Source organism: Callorhinchus milii, unplaced genomic scaffold (genome assembly GCF_018977255.1).
Source record: "Callorhinchus milii isolate IMCB2004 unplaced genomic scaffold, IMCB_Cmil_1.0 Scaffold3, whole genome shotgun sequence".
NCBI classification, from domain to species: Eukaryota; Metazoa; Chordata; class Chondrichthyes; order Chimaeriformes; family Callorhinchidae; genus Callorhinchus; species Callorhinchus milii.
This window is the reverse complement of record NW_024704744.1, coordinates 63,396,899-63,413,909: the sequence shown is the minus strand read 5'-3', so window position 1 is coordinate 63,413,909 and position 17,011 is coordinate 63,396,899. Positions and strand designations below refer to the sequence as shown.

Sequence of the window (17,011 nt, the reverse complement as noted above, 5' to 3'; positions counted from 1 at the left end):
GTGGCATATTTGGAGTTGCGGGGGAGCAAAAGAGGAAAATTTAGGAGGAGCAATACCCATAGCAAGATGGATAACATAAACAGAAAGTTGTTATGGTAGGGGGATTAAACAACAACAAGCCTTTTTTGCTTTACTGTGCAAGAGCGTGCAAAAGAAATGCTGGAGGAGCCTCCTTGATATGAAATAGCATTCAAGTTCTGGACGGACTTCAGCTCCATAGAGTTAATCTAGTTGAATGCTTGGCACAACAGAGGAAACAAAGCTTCTAGGAAAATTTTAGAACAAAGGCTTTTTGTCGATTTATTTCATACATTTGTGCCTTTTGACAATGACACTCCAGCTAATTGTACCAGAGAATTGGAGGCAGGAAATGTAATTCCATCATTCAAGAACCGAAGAAAATACAAAGCAAGCATATTTATCAAGATGCTCAGTCATTTTCTCCCTGATGATAGATTGATAAACTATAGGTCTCTGGGTTTACAATCAGTAGTGCACAATTTACTATAATCTATCATCAGGGAGAGATTAACTGCATATTTATCAAGACGCTCAGTTATTTTTTCCCTGATGATAGATTGATAAACTATAGGCCTGAGTGTTTAAAATCAGTAGTGCACAATTTACTATAGTCTATCATTGCATGCATTTTAAGTGCTCTGAGACACTGCCCGGTGTGGTGGGTGCTATATAAATGCAATTTGTTGTTGTTAACTGAGCATCTTGATAAATATGCAAACCCATGTTGACTCTCATGTTTCATGACTCTACTAGAGTTCTTTGACAGAACGACATACGTGATAAATAAAGGGGGTTATTTATATGGGTTTCCAGAAAGCATTTGACACATTGCCACATAAAAGATTAGCTAAAATTAAGCCACATGAAACAAGACATTCCATGCAATTTACTACCAACTAAATAATTTGAAAGTAACAGAATTATGATATATTCTGCTAAGACATAAAAAATTCTGTAAGCCTTTTCGTGGCGCAAACATTTCCATGATGTTACGGGCAAAATCATTAATTGGTCCTAATTAGCAGGTGGGGTTCAGAGCAATGTTATTTTCATATTCAAAGTCTATCTTTTCTGAGGCTTTTAAGACCACTCCGAATATCGGGCAAATTGATCTTGGCATTTTCAGCTACTGTTCATGGAATCATCATAATGGATTGAGCAGCAGGTAAGTTTGTGAACCTGTACTTCTAAGTTGAACGTTTTTTAATTTCAGTTATTGGTGCTTTCAGACATAAATATCTGTCTCCTCCCACCAGAGATCTATTTCCAACTTAGCACAGAGGAGACTCTTTACTCCCACTGAGGAGTGCGGTCTTGACAAGCCTTTGCAATGAAGGGAGCTCCATCTTGGAACCAAGCTACTATTAATAATATTCTTTCACTGTACTTCTTTTAATATGCATGATGACATATACAGGATATCACTTCAGTTTGATAGACATTCTTGAGAGTGGGGAGGGAATATGCTAAGTCTGTTCAAATTAATAACTTCTAAAAGTAGCTGTTTAATATCAACTTTGAGAAAATATCTGTACAATCCATTTCTTACGATCTTATAGATAGTTGTCTTTTAGGAAATAACAACATAGGTAATTTGGGACATATTTGCAAGCAACTGCCAGGAAGGTGGAAGGCAAACTAGATGGACCTTGGTCTTTTTTCGTTTAGCATTTATGTTTTTATGACTCTGTCCAGTGAAAACCAGCGAGATACAATGCATCTGATCAAACTGCCTGAACAACTAAGTAATTAAATATATTTATGGATGTGTTGGTCTTTTTGTTGCAGGTAATACAGTACAGGTTTTCATTTATATAGTCCCTTGCACAAAGGGAGGACATCCCAAAATGCTTAAATGAAGAATAATTGCCATTAATGGCCAGGTTGAGTAGTCATTTGAGCAATAATAGCTACATTGTGGTCCTTTTGCTCATACCCTACCCTGCCATTCATTGGACCTGTGGAACGACTTTGAAAGTGACTCAGCATCTCTTGGACGACCAATCTGTTGATTGGCTAGGCTTTGGGAGAGCTGGCAAAGCTTCATGCCTCCAGAAGAAGTGTTCAAAACAGAGGTAAGAAGTCCCACTGTTTGGGATACTGGAAAAGAATAAGTCTGGAGGCGATAGTAAAAATAACATTCTGAAATACAGTATTTCAAGTGAATATTATAGAACAAAACTCAACGATTCACTTATTCAGCAATATTTAGATAGTAATTTTACATGAATCTATCTTAAATATTTTAATCTTATCCCTACCTGTTTGTAAATAAGCACCATTATTTTACTTGAGATTAAATATTTTTGTCCAACAATAAAAGCATGCTAATTGTATTGAGTAAAAGTAGGCTGTTTACTTTGAAGATACCGAAGAAGTAGTTAAACACATTTTTTGAAGTCTTTGCATTGCCTTTATTTATAACACGCAGTTTAGATGACTCTGCTATACAATTATGTGATATCTATACACAACCGTTTCCGAACAATAAACCCCAATTATTTTTAATGATTTATACACCCAACAGAAACCTTGAACCTGGACTGTACAGAAAAGATCATAGGCAATTCACACTTGAACAACAATAAAGATGATAGTTTTAAACGTTATGTTTTAAATGTTCACTGCATTTTCAATCAGTGTGATAACACAATAAGATTCACACCACCCTTTAGAAGAAGCTGGTCTTAAGCTTGATGGTTGGAGCAGCTTGTACCACAGGCCGTGTTTGTCGCATTGCTGCCTTCGCTCTGTTGCTGGCCTGGCTTGCTCGAATTGCACCTTCCAGTTTTGATTTGAGCTCTTGCACTGCTCCCATCACCACTTTAAATGCATTTGGATAAAGGGGACCAATACGCATCAGGTTCTGCAGTGCAAATTCATGAAGACCCTTTGAGGTTGTGGTAGCTGAGTTGTATGAATTTTCATCCAACAGGTAAGAAATAAGGGTTGGGACTAAAAGAGCAAGTAGCTGTATTCCTTTAAAAAAAAGAGGAAGAGCTTTCATTAGTACAGTATTTCTCAGCTAGCATGTTCTCAGTGCAGTTAGTAAGTCAAAATGAATCCAACACATACTTTGAACTACTCCAGCCTTGACAATTATGCAATTTTAAAAGAAATCCTGAATTCATCAAAATAATTAAATCACTATTTTCAGAAGGTGCCATGTTGGCTCCAACTCTAAAAATATACAATAAATCAGAAGGCAGCATTCACCAACCAGTCTTGCACCTGCTGCTTTATGCAGCAATGCTGATTTCCTTAGCATTTTATGCAACAATGCTGAATTATTTTGTATTGAAGTGAGGGTATATTCTGGAAGCACCATTCCCTATATAAAAAAATCAAGTGTTGTTGCATCGCTAATTTTGCACTTTTACATATCGCTTGTTTTTGAATTGCTGAACATTTGCTGTGATTAAGAGTGGTAGGTTCTGGGCTTGTGAATGTCCCGTCTTTTACCGAGGCAGGAGCAGTGGCTAAGCCACAAAAATGTTCCTTTTGGTCAATTTTCAGTCATTCTGGTGGAGGACTGGAAGTATGCTGCACTCTTTCTTGCCTGAAGATTGCAGTTGAAGACAAAGAGCAGAAAGAAAATAAATTTGTGCATATATAGAGAGAAGGGCATAGAGAGAAATACGGCAAGGGAATCAGGATGGATGGAGGCTCATGTGAGTATAAACATCAGCAGATTTGTTGGACAGAATAGCCTGTTTTGGTGCTGTAAATCCTTTTGTAAAAAAAATTAAAATAGGACAGGAATCCATGGTATAAAAATATCGTTTGCCTCTGTAAAAAAGAATTATGACACTGTAATACGCAAAAGAACCAAATGCTCTGTGGGAGGATCATTTGCAATTTAGTTAGTCTAGATCCAAGTATTTTTGGATGGTTACTCATACAGTGCTAGGTTTACAAAAATGTGCAAAGCTTAAAAAGGGGAGAAAAACACAGGTACAAAGGAACCTTTTTATTTCCAGCTTTTTAAATCCATCCAGCTCCGCCTTCTAGAACAAATCAGGCCAGCTATACTTACACCCACACTAATACCTATCACTAATTTGTTAACCCTGCACTAGGCAGATGTCTAATATCATCAAAGAACAAACCTCCAACAGTGCAACATTCTCTTAGTACTATTGTCCAACTTGAAACCACAACTTTGCGACCTAGACGCCAGAATGCTCTAACTTAGTCAAATTTGTAAACTCTACAGTTCTGGGGTTACATTACAAATTTTAAGATAGACCATTATGTTGCTAAAATTCATTTATGAAGCATGGTGAAAAACATGCTATGAGGACATTTCATTTTAAAATTCATGTTTTTAATTCTGGATTCATAGGACTCTACACTTGTCCGACTACATCCATTATTAAAACATAAAACATGAGAGTATCAATAATCTTCACATAAGTTGTATCAGTTGGAAGATAGGTTAAGGTATTGAGTTGACGAATATCCAGTGCATTGCCTGAGAGATAGCAGCAAAGTATAATGAGCCAACTTACTATTCTGTTCCTCTCCCAGATTAACCAGTGTTTCAAGGACCTTGATTCCCTCTTGTACCGCTTGAAGTTCAGCACTGTTTTCTGGTTTATTTTTCTCCACGGTCTTTAGCTTCTCAACCACTAGTGGAGCCAGTGCATGGATATATGGAGTAGAGAGGGCGCGATTTGAGTGTTGAAACACTGAAAGCAGGAGCTGGTAACATTTTGCTTGAACCTATAAAGAGAAAGAGACACTCATCTTCATTTTACTCTCTGCAATAGTCTACCTACATCTCTACAGACTGTGCCACCAGCAGGATTTATGCAATCAACAGATTTTATATGATTGCAATTTCCAGGCAGTAAAAAAAGGACATCTCAATGAGCAGTCTCATTGAGATGTTGCTGAGTGCAGATTAGTGTTGGTTATATAGTGACATTTGCTTAATTTCAAATCAATCTTATTTTGTAAAGCGCTTTGAGAGGTTTCATTTTATGACAAAGCCGTTTATGGAAACAGTTCAACCTTGTAAAACTGACTGCATTCTGATGAACATCAAATAAATATTCTAGAACATGTTAAATAAGTAAATAGGAATTTATTTTTAATATCAGATTTCTTTAAAGATCTATGTTTCACTGAGAATATTGATTAGATGTGTTAGACTTCCATGTTCCTATGACAAATATACTCTCTCCAGTAACCATAGTAACATGATATATTCGTGATTGCTTTTTAAGCAGCAGTTCATTTCTCTGTTGAAGCAGAAAGCCTGCAATGTTGTGCTATCAAAACTGAATACTGATTCTTTCTGGATACTGACTGATATACCAATACTCAATACTGACTGACCCTATATACAGGAATAGAGGGGACCATTTCTAAGATTACAGATGGTGCTAAAATAGGATATTATAAATTGTGAAGGACAGGTGAAAAACATAAAGAGACAAAATACGTAATCATTGATGTCTCAAAGCGGTTCACAGGACTTAACTGTGAAGTGTAGTGACTGAATTTTCACGTAAACGCAGCAGACAATTTGTGCACAGTAATGCCCCACAAATAGCCAGAGCTATGGCAGATAGTTTTGGCATTGCAAAGTGTGAGGTAATACACATCAGATGGAAGACAAGCATTGTTCTAAATGGAGGAGCACTAGGAGGGGTAGATGAGCAGAGATCTAGTAATTCAAGTGTAGATCATTAAAATTAAGTTTATAAATTCAGAAAGCAATCCCTAAGAAATGGGATGGTAGCCTTTATAACATGAGATTTAGATTATAAAAGAACATGCTCCAGTTATAGAGAGCTGGGACCACATCTAATTTGGAGTAGTGTGTTTTTCTGGGTAACTAATCTTAGGAAGGCTATTCTTGGAGGTTGTACAGCAATTTTTCACTAGATTAATAACTGGGTTGAAGGGGTTAGCTGTGATGAAAGACCAGGATTATATTCCTTAGAGTAGAGGAGTTTAAGTGGGATTTGATTGTGGACAGAGGTGGCAGCTATTTTGCACACAAGGTCTCTCAAACAGCCATTAAATAAATAATCAAAGAGAGGACCAGGACACCAGAAGAAACTCCCTTCTCTTTGCATAACCTCATGGTTTTTACCCATACTTTATCAACAAAAATTACTCTTGCAAGAGTCTTTTCTTGTCCTATACGTTACGTTTGTAGTAGAAGCTGCTGCTTCATAGACAATATATACAGAGCTATACAGATGCAATGGTTGTACACATTTGAAATAGAATTCAGACTCGATAAAAATACAAAAATGTGAATATTGTTGTGTTCACAGATGGAAAGGCAGATAATTCTAAGCAACTCTGATTTTGTCCATCTGCCCCTTCTAGAAAAGTTAATAGAAAGTTTTAACTTAAATTTTTTTTAAGTTAATTGTTTTCAGAGGAATAGACAGATATCGCCTGGCGTTCAGCTGATCTGCCCCACTGTCTGTAACCATCCTGGTGTCCCTCCGACTCCACCAGCTTCTCATCTATTTCAAGTCCACATAAAAATCTTCCTCTTTGACCACACCTTCAGACATCTTTTCCCTCCCCATTGACCTCATCTCCCACATCGTGCTAGGGTGTTGAACCAGGACTATGCCTTACGACATCCTTCTGACACAAAAAGCGTGACGTAGATATAAATTTGTATGTATTGCCTTTTCTTGCAGTGGAGACCAGATTAGGAGAGCAATTTTACTAAACACAACAATTTTACAAATTTCAAACACAAAAAAAACTTACCCAGGGGTCGTTGGAATTTAAAGCACTTCTGAATCTCTCAATGCAACAATTTTGCAGAGCTTGAATGCCAACTACCTGGTTACTGGCAGGCAATAAGAACAGGGTAATGGCTGTGAGCATGCTTACTTCATCTACATTAGATTTTGATTCCTCTGAAAAACAGGAAGCAAACCAAACTTTTACAGCACATACTGCATTTTCTATAAGCTATGAATCTCCATATCTGATTGCTTGCAGTCAGGAGAGAAATGGCAGGTGCAAAGGAGCATAAATAACTTCAAATGATTGATTAACAATTACAAACACTGCATTAATTACTTTTAATTAACAACAACTAGTAAGCAGCAGCAGTAACAAGACCAACCACCTTACTCCTTTAAGTTCCATCAGTTCCACCAGTCACTCGGACTTGAGACCATATCCCACTCTAGTCCAATACTGTTAGTATAGACTTGCTTATACAATTCAAGACCTACCTGGTTTTGAATATTCCAAAACAGAAGCCAGAGAGCTACATATGAGGCCTTTCCATGGCTTGTGGATTTCATCTGATTTGGCCAATGGAGAAGTAATGATAGTCTTTATTGCCTGTAGAGCTGCACTGACTGGAGGAGCTACATGATTATCTGCTGATTTTATTGCTGTTTCTCTCAGTACTCCCGTGATAAGATAAAGGATTGTGGGTAGCACTGTCATACTGCCTGTGAAGGGTGAACAAATGCAAGTTATTCGGAGATATAAAACATCCTAATTACAAGCTAATATTTACAGTGATCCAGGGGTTTAAAATATCATGTTTATTGGTTAATTAGGCATAGCACAACAACATGAATGTAACGAAAAGTAAATTTCAGCTAATGACAGCTTAAGAACTGAGCAACTAACAAATCAAACAGAAACATAATACTCAAAAGGAACAAAGACATCTGAAAAATACTCTGATGTAAAATTATTTCTGTCATCCAAATCAAACCTCTTTCAGGACATTTTCTTAAGCTTTGCCCTTTGAATACAGTCATATTACTTTAATTTTGGTATAATATTCCCTGTTCTTCATTCACAACCTTCCACACACCATGGATAATTCTGATCATTTGATCGAACAAATGACAAGAGATCTCGAATAAGTAATGAAAAAGATTTGCATTACGTGCCACTTGATATTTTTACGCAGGTTTATTTTCTTTTTAACCATGGAGTTTGGCAGGAAAAGTTGAGCAGACTCAGGACAGATTTTAACACTCCATCCCCCTCACTCATATGTGAAATACAATCCAGATCAGCAGGTTACCTCGCTTGGGTCAATGACCTCTGTCCCCAGGGGGAGGCCAAATGCAAAACAGCTCTACAAACCTTCATGTCTCAGTCTAGTCTATCTTCTGCCCAGAATGTACACTGAATGTAATAGTATTAGAGAACACAAAAGAGAATAGGTCACTTAAGAGAAGGTCGGCTTTCTGTAAGTACTTTTCATTTATTTGATGGTATTACATTCAATTAAGGTACAGTAATATGAAAAGATAAAAGGATTTCCTCCACAATTAGTTCCTATCAAGTAAACAGAAAACTTGCTTTTACTGTAGAATTTGGGCTTCATCATTTATCTGCAGGCTTTAAATACATGGAGACATTTGTGCTAATCATGTATCTGCAGCTTCAAGTACATAAGTTAGTTCTTTTTAAGTTATTCTTACCTGATGGAGAACAAAGAGATGGCAAATCAGCCAAGATAGTAACAGTGGCAGCAACAAGGCGGCCGCTCTCTTCTGATAAAAGCTGTGCCTTGTTAGGAACATGACTGGGAGATTCTGTTACTTTAGGATTTAGCTGTGGAAGGTGTCGCACCAGGATAAACATAAGTAGTTCCAGTGCTGCAAACACAAGCGATTTTCCGGGAATGAGACCACCAGTTTCACCTCCTTCCCCCAGTGAATCCTTCTCAGAAATGGGTTTACCACCTAGAAAACATTGAACGTTACAATATTACATTTTCAAACAAGCTCTAACAACTTATACAGCAAGAATATGAGAGCAAATGGTCGGAGTGTGCAACTTTACTTTAATGTACACTTATTCAATAGGAGTTTCAGTACAAAACTTACTTTGAATGTTCTGCTGTTGCTCTTGAAGATAATCTTGAGCAGCTCGAATTGTCTGCTGCACAACACGAGTCACTTGTAATTGGATTGAGGGAGGGCCACAAGTAAGCAAAAGGCGGTGTAATACATTAAGCAGCTCAACTACAAGAAGCTGTAAGTGAATCAAACACGAATATTTCAAGTTCTTAGACAATATGGTTGTGCTTTCAGTTTGAGCTATGCAAACACATTTATTTTTGGACATTCTGCCATATGTTTATTCAGTTAACTTGTTCCATCAGTGGGGAATTCCATGCCAGCCAATTTCCCGCAGGCGCTGACAGCATCAGCATCCAAGGCTGCACTCTCCACCTCTCAAAGCCGGTCAGGAACCTCGGGGTTCTGTTCGACCCCGAGCTGTCCTTTCTCCCTCATATCCGCGCCACAACTGGCACCGCCTTCCATCACCTCCGGAATATCGCCAGACTACAGCACTACCTCACCCCTCACGCTACTGAAACTCTGGTCAACGCCTTTATCACCTCAAGGCTGGACTATGGGAACTCTCTCCTCGCCGGCCTTCCCGGCACCTCCCTCCACAAGCTGCAGGTCATTCAGAACTCTGCAGCTCGTGTACTGTCCCACACCAGGCTTCGCGACCACATCACTCCCACCCTCGCTCGCCTCCACTGGCTCCCCATCCCCCAGAGGATCGAATTCAAGATCCTCATCCTCACCTACAAGGCCATTCACGGCCTTGCTCCCTCCTACCTCTCCAACCTACTATCCCCCCACTTACCTGCCCGTACCCTCATTTCCTCTGGCTCCGGTCTGCTCCACATCCCCCGCCCCAACCGCCCTACCATCGGTGGCCGGGCCTTCAGCCTCAGCCCCGAGGCTCTGGAACTCTATCCCCCAGTGTCTTCTCCGCTTCCTCCCTTTCCTCCTTCAAGGCCGGTCTCAAGACCTTTCTCTTTGACTGTGCCTTCAGCTCCCCTCTCGACTCTCTACCCCCTCCTCGCTCCCTCCCTTCCCTCCCCTAGCTCCTTGGGACGTCCTCCCGATGCGAAAGGCGCTCTATAAATGGAATCTTGTTGTTGTTGTTGTTCTCTATAATGGGAATTTTCTTCTCTCCCACACACATAACTTATTCTGTCTAGGCTGAATATCTCACATTTTCTCCCCAATTCCCTGCAATTTAATTGGCACTTTCTCGCAGTTTCCCCTATTAAAAACAAACCCATCCTGATTGGTGGACCACACTGTTTATGCCATTCAGCCAAGAGATCCAGATCTGCCTTGCTGATAAAGAAGCATCAGTAAAGGATGTGGGATAATGTGGAAGTTTGATGGAAATTACACAGTAAATGCTACATATATATGTGTGTGTGTGTGTGTGTGTGTGTACCTCAATCACTATCCATGCAGTAGCTTCTTTTAATGTCTTTAGCAAAAAGTAGATAATTCAAAACTGACGAAAGAATGCATTATTTTAGTTCTAAAACTGTTTAGGCTTCTTATTTTAATCTGCTCCCTTTATGAACCCATTGCGGGTAAGATTCAAATCAAGGCCTGAATATCCGAGCAGTTGTACTTGTGAACTTGCGATTGGGTGTGTGTGTGTGGGGGGGGGGGAGGGAGTGATAAACCATCTATTATGAATCATTACGGAAAATGCATCACATATGGAATATTAAACGCAGATGACTGACAAGGTTTTCACACTGGATCATTCGTCAGAGTTACCCTTACAGCACAAATGACACATTGACAAATGTATAGTGTTTATTGGATTAACCTCTTACCTGATCCTCTCCAATGTAGGCTCTAGCATAGGAGGAGTCCAACAATGTGTGCAAAGCCTGTAGGCAAGCTGCAACATGTTCCAACGGTTCCTCAGGCCTGGGAGAACATAGAAACTCTATACTGATGCCTATAAAAATAAGACAACAAATTCTGGTTTGTCAAGTTAATAAAAAAAATTTGGGGAAAATGTTCAATGAACACAAAAAAGCTTTTTGCTTCTGGCTTTGATATAAAAAAACGGAATTATTTCAGATGACCTCTGCTCTTCTTAAATAATGCTGTGGCTTACCAAATATAAGATGAAGCCGATCTGTGTTGATCGCTTCCAGTGTTTTGGCAAGAATTGAAGCACCAGATGACTGACCCAAGACAACACCCGTTTGGGTTTTCTGCGCATTCGAAACGGGTGGATCTTCTGGCAAATCTGCAACAGTGAATCCCGTGCTGTTCAACCAGATTGTCACTGCGTGCAATATTGGGGCCCAGGAGGTACGGTAGTGCAGCCTGGCACTATCTATGGTTTCGGGTGTATAGAATGCTCCTCCTAGAACAAGATAAACACAAATGTGTAACAGCAGCCAAAACACAATTCTTATCCTTCAAATAATTAACCCCACTTGAAGATATCCGAAACATCTATAACTTAGGATATTTTCTATAATGGGCTAATACTTATTTTTTAAATGAACATTCTACACATACCATCAGTTTAGTTCTTATGCAAAGCCTCAGCAGGGGTGGAAATAGTCCAAAGTTATTCTTTCAATAGTCTTCGTATCTTGCTTATCTCACATTCCCAAATGTTTTAACAGGACTTGTGAAACAATGTTTAATTATTAATTAAACAATAAAATCTTGCCTCACCCTGAATCAATGTTGACAATCAGAATCAAAGTCCTAATATTAATCAGTATGAGTTTAAGAGAATGATAAAAAGAATAAGGAGGAAAACATTTTTTTTAAAAAAAACTTGTATTTGGTATATATTTCACATCAAGATCTCAAACCGCTCACAGAAAAATGACTGCTTATTTTGTAGGCAAACATGGCAGCCAATTTCTGCACACAACCATGAAGTGAATGACCAATTTTAGATGGGCACCAGGACAAGTTCCCTTTTTTTTAATACCATGGGATATCTTTAATGTCCACCTGAAAGGCACACAGGACCTTGGTTTAATGTCTTGACCAAAGGATGGAACCTTTGACAATGCTGCGCTCCCCTAGCACTGGAGTGCAAGCCTAGATTGAATTTAAAGTCCCGACATGGGATGAAACCCACACCTCCTGACTCAAAGAGAGTGCTTTCTTTACATTTTGATTGTATTGTGGAGTTCGCTGCTACAAATCGTTCTTTTAATTGGGTTTAGATTAGGTGGCTCATTTTGGCTAATGGTCTGTTTTTGTTCTATAACATTTTATGATTATGTCTGATCAAGGCAATTGCTGCCACTTTCACCTTATAAGGACTGAAACCAAAAGTAAAGAAAATGAAGGAACAAAATGACATGCGACAGAGACATCCTATTTTTCGTTCATAATTTTTCACCTTGATATCTGGTGGGTCTACCGATTTTTATTCTTTGTTGTATAAGGAAATCTATTGCTTATTAAAAATATTTGAATTTTCATCACATCTGTTTTTAGCTAATCTGATCTGCCAGGTGAATTCTGCCTATAATATGTTTTGGAAATAGTTTTTTTCGATAAGATTAAATTTGCTGTGCAGTTGGGGAAACGTGAGTCTCCTTTACTTTCATATTTCCTTGAGTCTCTCTGAAGTTTTGTCTCACCCAGACATCTGCCTACAAATACGCAAAGTCACTGTGCTCCACAGTAAACCCAGTGAAGTGCTTTGAGGTATTTTGTTGATAAGATAAAGCGCAAGGTTCAGCCAATAATAATCTTATGGTAATCCTTGCAATTGTGGTTCAGCCTATTCTAGGCAGATACTAGATACTACAGATGCAAGGATTATTGCAAGGATTATTAGAAGATTATTTTTGACTGAACCTGTGCTAGATTATGCCTCGCAATTGCGCTCATGCTATTAAATATCCATTTTACAAGTGTTTTGCTTATTCAAAAAAAGGGATATCACGTCACTTCCTACCGTCAGATGGCAATTGGCTGGCAAATTCTGCTGGTAGAGTTAAAAGGGCATAGTCTTTCAGTGCAGCCAGCCAGAGGCGACTGAGAATCAGCAGCTCTGGCTGCACTAGTGTTATCAAGCTGTCTGCAGGGAGCTCATCTGTAGCATCAAAATCATCATTGTCGCCATCGGTGCTCTTGACTGGTTTTATTGGTTTGGTCTCTGCTTCTTTCTTAGTGTTCATAGCTACAATGTACACCTTGGGAGGTAAACAAAAATACAACAGGTGGTAAAAGATTAAGTGGAACAATGCATATCTTTCAGTAGATCACTTTGGACATTAAGCACTCAAGAGTCATTGCAGGGGAATCGAGGAGGGAGTATTTTCTGTTCAGAATACTCTCCTAAGGGAAAATAATACCACTATAATAATGCTCCTTCTTGATCCTGTCCTTCATTGCTCCTCAACACTGATGCAAGTTGTGTACATCCTGGGGCAGTTCCATTTAATTCAATGGAGGCAAATGATTTGGAGCATCCTGAAAGCTGAGTTGGATTTGCCCAGCCTTCAGGGAAGATGCAGCACTGGTGAGTGTGCAGTAATATCCATCCAGTTACAATGCTTTTAGGGTCAGGCAGATTTGGACCAGCATTCTGGTCATCCTGAAGTACAACCACACCCCTTGTTCAATCAAAGTAAACTGAGTCACTCCAGAACACATGTGACTCCTTTCCACCAGTGCGGTACCCTAATGGCCGAGTGAAGATGTTGGTGATCTTTGAAATTTAAGCGTTATTTCATTGATGACAAAAGTTATTCCTAAAGCATTTGCATTAAACACAGTATAATAGCTGAGTTAAAAATTCGAATAGAGTCTGGACACCCTTGTTACCAGTACAAGTCCAACACCATATTTCCTCCTGCAAATCTGGGCCCACACATGTTTCTGTACCTAATTTAGGCAATGTCCCCTTGAGTCTTACCTCTGCCCAAGCTTTTAAGACTGCCAGCTTCTCCATAGTGGTAGCACTCTCACTGTAGAGTTGGCTTGAGGAACCCTTCCCAGCCTGTACCTTGTCTAAGGAGGACACCAGTAAATTGTGAACTCTGCGCAGATCATTCAGGTCACTAACCACCCCACTTCCAATCCAAGTGCTGCAAACCTGTAACAAACAAGAAAGCAATCTCACTGATCTATTTTCTGTTATGATGGAATTTCACACAAAAGGTCTGACTGACTGACTGACTGACTTTCAAACCATGCATCTAGAACTCTTGCTTCCTCCCTTCAGGGGCGGTCTCAAGACCCTCCTCTTCGATCGTGCCTTCAGTCGCCCTCCCACCTCTCTGCCTTCCCTCACCCCTACCCCACCCCTCCCCCTTGCTCGTGTCCTGACCCCTGACTGTCCAGCGCCTTGGGACGTCCACCCGACGTCACAAGACACTCTATAAATGTCATTTTGTTGTTGTTGTTAATCTAACCCCTCTTAACATAATTAAATATTTATTACTTTATGATAGACAGGTCTACCGTGAAACTTATTGTGGTTTTGCAGTTAATTTACGTTATTCATTATTGCTGAGGAAATGAGAACATAAAGGTTCCTTCTTGAATCTGTTTGGTAATTATAGTTACAAAAAGACAAATTAATTCAGTCAGATTTTTTTCCTCTGAAACTATGATAACTTTTCAATTCTAATACAGGTAAACTTGACTTCAACATCTATTCAGGGAACTGGGCCAAAGTGGCCTTTGTGGAAGGGTGGCCTCTGAGTAAAGTTTCAATGTTGTGTTCCAGGTTGGTTAACAGGGGATGGCTGATGAATGGAGGTGGATGCGTGAACATGTTTACTGAAATTTATATGCATTTCATTCATATAGATGAAATACAATATGTAGGAAATCAAGTGGCATAAATAGGAAACAGAGTTAGAAAACAGAATCAGGATAAAAAGGACTTTCTCATTGGCAGTCAGTGAAACAGTGGTGTCGCCCAGGATTTGGACCTGGCTGTTTTTTAATATAAATAACCTGGATATGGGAAATGAGAAGCATATATCAAAGTTTACAAATAAAATAGGGCCTATAGTAAACCGCGAAAAAAACAGAAAATTTCAGAAGCAAATAGCAGGATGACGCCAGATGTACCTCAAGATAGCAGATACCATACTTGGTGCGCAAGAAGAGCAGATAGCAATGTATTTTAAATGGGGACGCACTTAGATTAAGTGGTGTTTGTGTAAATGAACAAATTTAGTCATGCAAGTACATAAGGTAGTTTTTGCAGACTGAGAAAGCAATTAAAAGGCTAATTGTATTCTGGGATTTATGATAAAAGCTTTAGAATATAAAAGCAAGAAGCTCTTGCTGTAGTTAAACAGAGTTCAAGTGAGACCTCATTTACAATATTGTGTTGGCCTACCTTAGGAAGGATATATTGACCTTGGAACAAATACAGAAACAGTTCACCAAGTTGGCATTTGAGATGAAGGAATAAAACTATGATGGGATTTATTTCCCTGAGCTGAGGATGTTAAGGGGTGACCTGATGGAAGTATTTAATTTAATGAAGAAAATAAGACTTGAAAATGAAAGTAGAAATCATTTCTTCACATAAAGAGAATATGGCATATACTGTATAGAAGGTGACAGATGGAGAATCAATTGAGCTGTTTGAAATTTAAATAGATAGGTACTTGAGAAGTAAGGGTATTAAGGGATATGGAGAAAGAATGAGGAAATTGGATTAAAACGATTCTAAAAACTGTCATGATTTAATAGCAGATTCACTGGCTGAATGTCTTAATCCTGTTCTAGAAACCTGCATTAAGTATCATGTTAAGAATATTATTGCAGAATATTGGGATAGGTCAGAAAAACTGCAATGACTCCCAGAACACACCCAGTGTTACTAAGCAAGGTTAATGTACCCATTTTAAATGGTGATTTCTCAACAGTATTAATTGCATGAAAGAATTCTGCCTTACAGGTTCTTCTGTTAACAGAGCTCTAAGATTACTCAAGAGATCTTTTGTTAATTTGTTTTAATAGTTTAATATAATATATATATTTGGGAAATCGCTTTTATTAGGTTCAGGCTTACCAACATGAAATTGGATTTGTTTTTACTCTACTGAATGGGAATAGTATTTGACATTATTAATCTCAATATCTTCCTGTTTTTGCTGTACTGTACACTAGCCATTTTCACTTCTCAGTGTAAATTGTTTACTTCATAAATTGTTACGCTGACTTGTAACCTTACAATGCTGCTAAATAATCGCCCTGGTGAATAATGATCCCGGAGGTTTTGAAGCTGGCTCAAGTTACTCCTCACCCTGCTAGGTTCACAAGAGAGATTCCGGGTAAGGCACGGAAGCCAATTTTGGTCAAGTTTGGAGTAAGAAGCAGATTTTGCAGCGTTAAACCAAAAACTCCACCCTGTAAAGTCAGGATGATGATAAGCCCCTTTGTTCAGTTGGTACCGACCTGCTTCATGTCCCTGCCCTACCTGCCTTACTATCAGTGATTGACAATGTAGAGAGTGAATAAATCTTTCCTCTCACAGGGGAAATCCAGAACAAGGAGACATCATCTTACAATTAAGAGTTGAAATTATTTCTTCACACAAAGAGAACATGGCATATACTGTATAGAAGGTGACATCCCAACATGAAAGATGTTATATAAATGTAAATTTGTATTGTATTGTGAGTTACTGAGGAAAATTTCATTACATGTATTAGACATTTATGTTTCGTAAAGCAGCTTATCTTTGTTACAAAATCCAACAATCCAAATACAAATCCAACAATCACTTAAAATATACAGTTTAAATACTGTGAATCCATAAAACCAGTATTTAGATGAAGAACGTTGCTCAGCAGTGCATTAGTATCTTTATCTTCTTTCTTAGTTTTGGAGTCAAAAGAGAGCGGAGGTAACCGAAAGTACAATTGAAAAGGAAAGTCTTCAGATGCAATTTGAAGATGGGCAAAAAGGGGACAAGATAGGGGACCTGAGGCAGGGAGTTCCAGAGATTTGGGACATAGTAGCTGAAAGCATGGTCATCAATGGTGGAGCAGAAGGGATGAGGGACATATAGAAGGACATGAGCCAGCTGAGCAAAGGCGATGGGTAGTACAGTGAAGTGTGAACAGATCGGAGAAGTAGGGAGATGCCAGGGCCTGAAGCGGATTGAAAGAGAGAATCTTGAAATCAATCTGTTCTGCAACAGGGAGGTAGTGGAGCCTGGCAAGGACTGA

At 38.9% G+C, this 17,011-nt stretch overlaps 1 protein-coding gene across 1 annotated transcript in view; it reads right to left on the bottom strand.

The window, feature by feature from the left end:
• Positions 1–2,411: 2,411 nt before the first annotated feature.
• The window catches only part of heatr5b (HEAT repeat containing 5B), a 56,481-nt gene continuing 41,881 nt past the window's right edge, over positions 2,412–17,011 (bottom strand). The window contains exons 28-37 of the mRNA XM_007888933.2: positions 13,729–13,908; positions 12,766–13,003; positions 10,942–11,196; positions 10,652–10,779; positions 8,871–9,018; positions 8,463–8,726; positions 7,245–7,469; positions 6,769–6,920; positions 4,533–4,746; positions 2,412–3,000 (exon numbers count right to left, since the gene is read on the bottom strand). Of these exons, the coding sequence (XP_007887124.1) occupies positions 2,693–3,000; positions 4,533–4,746; positions 6,769–6,920; positions 7,245–7,469; positions 8,463–8,726; positions 8,871–9,018; positions 10,652–10,779; positions 10,942–11,196; positions 12,766–13,003; positions 13,729–13,908 (2,112 nt within the window). The 3' untranslated portion in view covers positions 2,412–2,692. The remainder of the gene's footprint in view (positions 3,001–4,532; positions 4,747–6,768; positions 6,921–7,244; positions 7,470–8,462; positions 8,727–8,870; positions 9,019–10,651; positions 10,780–10,941; positions 11,197–12,765; positions 13,004–13,728; positions 13,909–17,011) is intronic.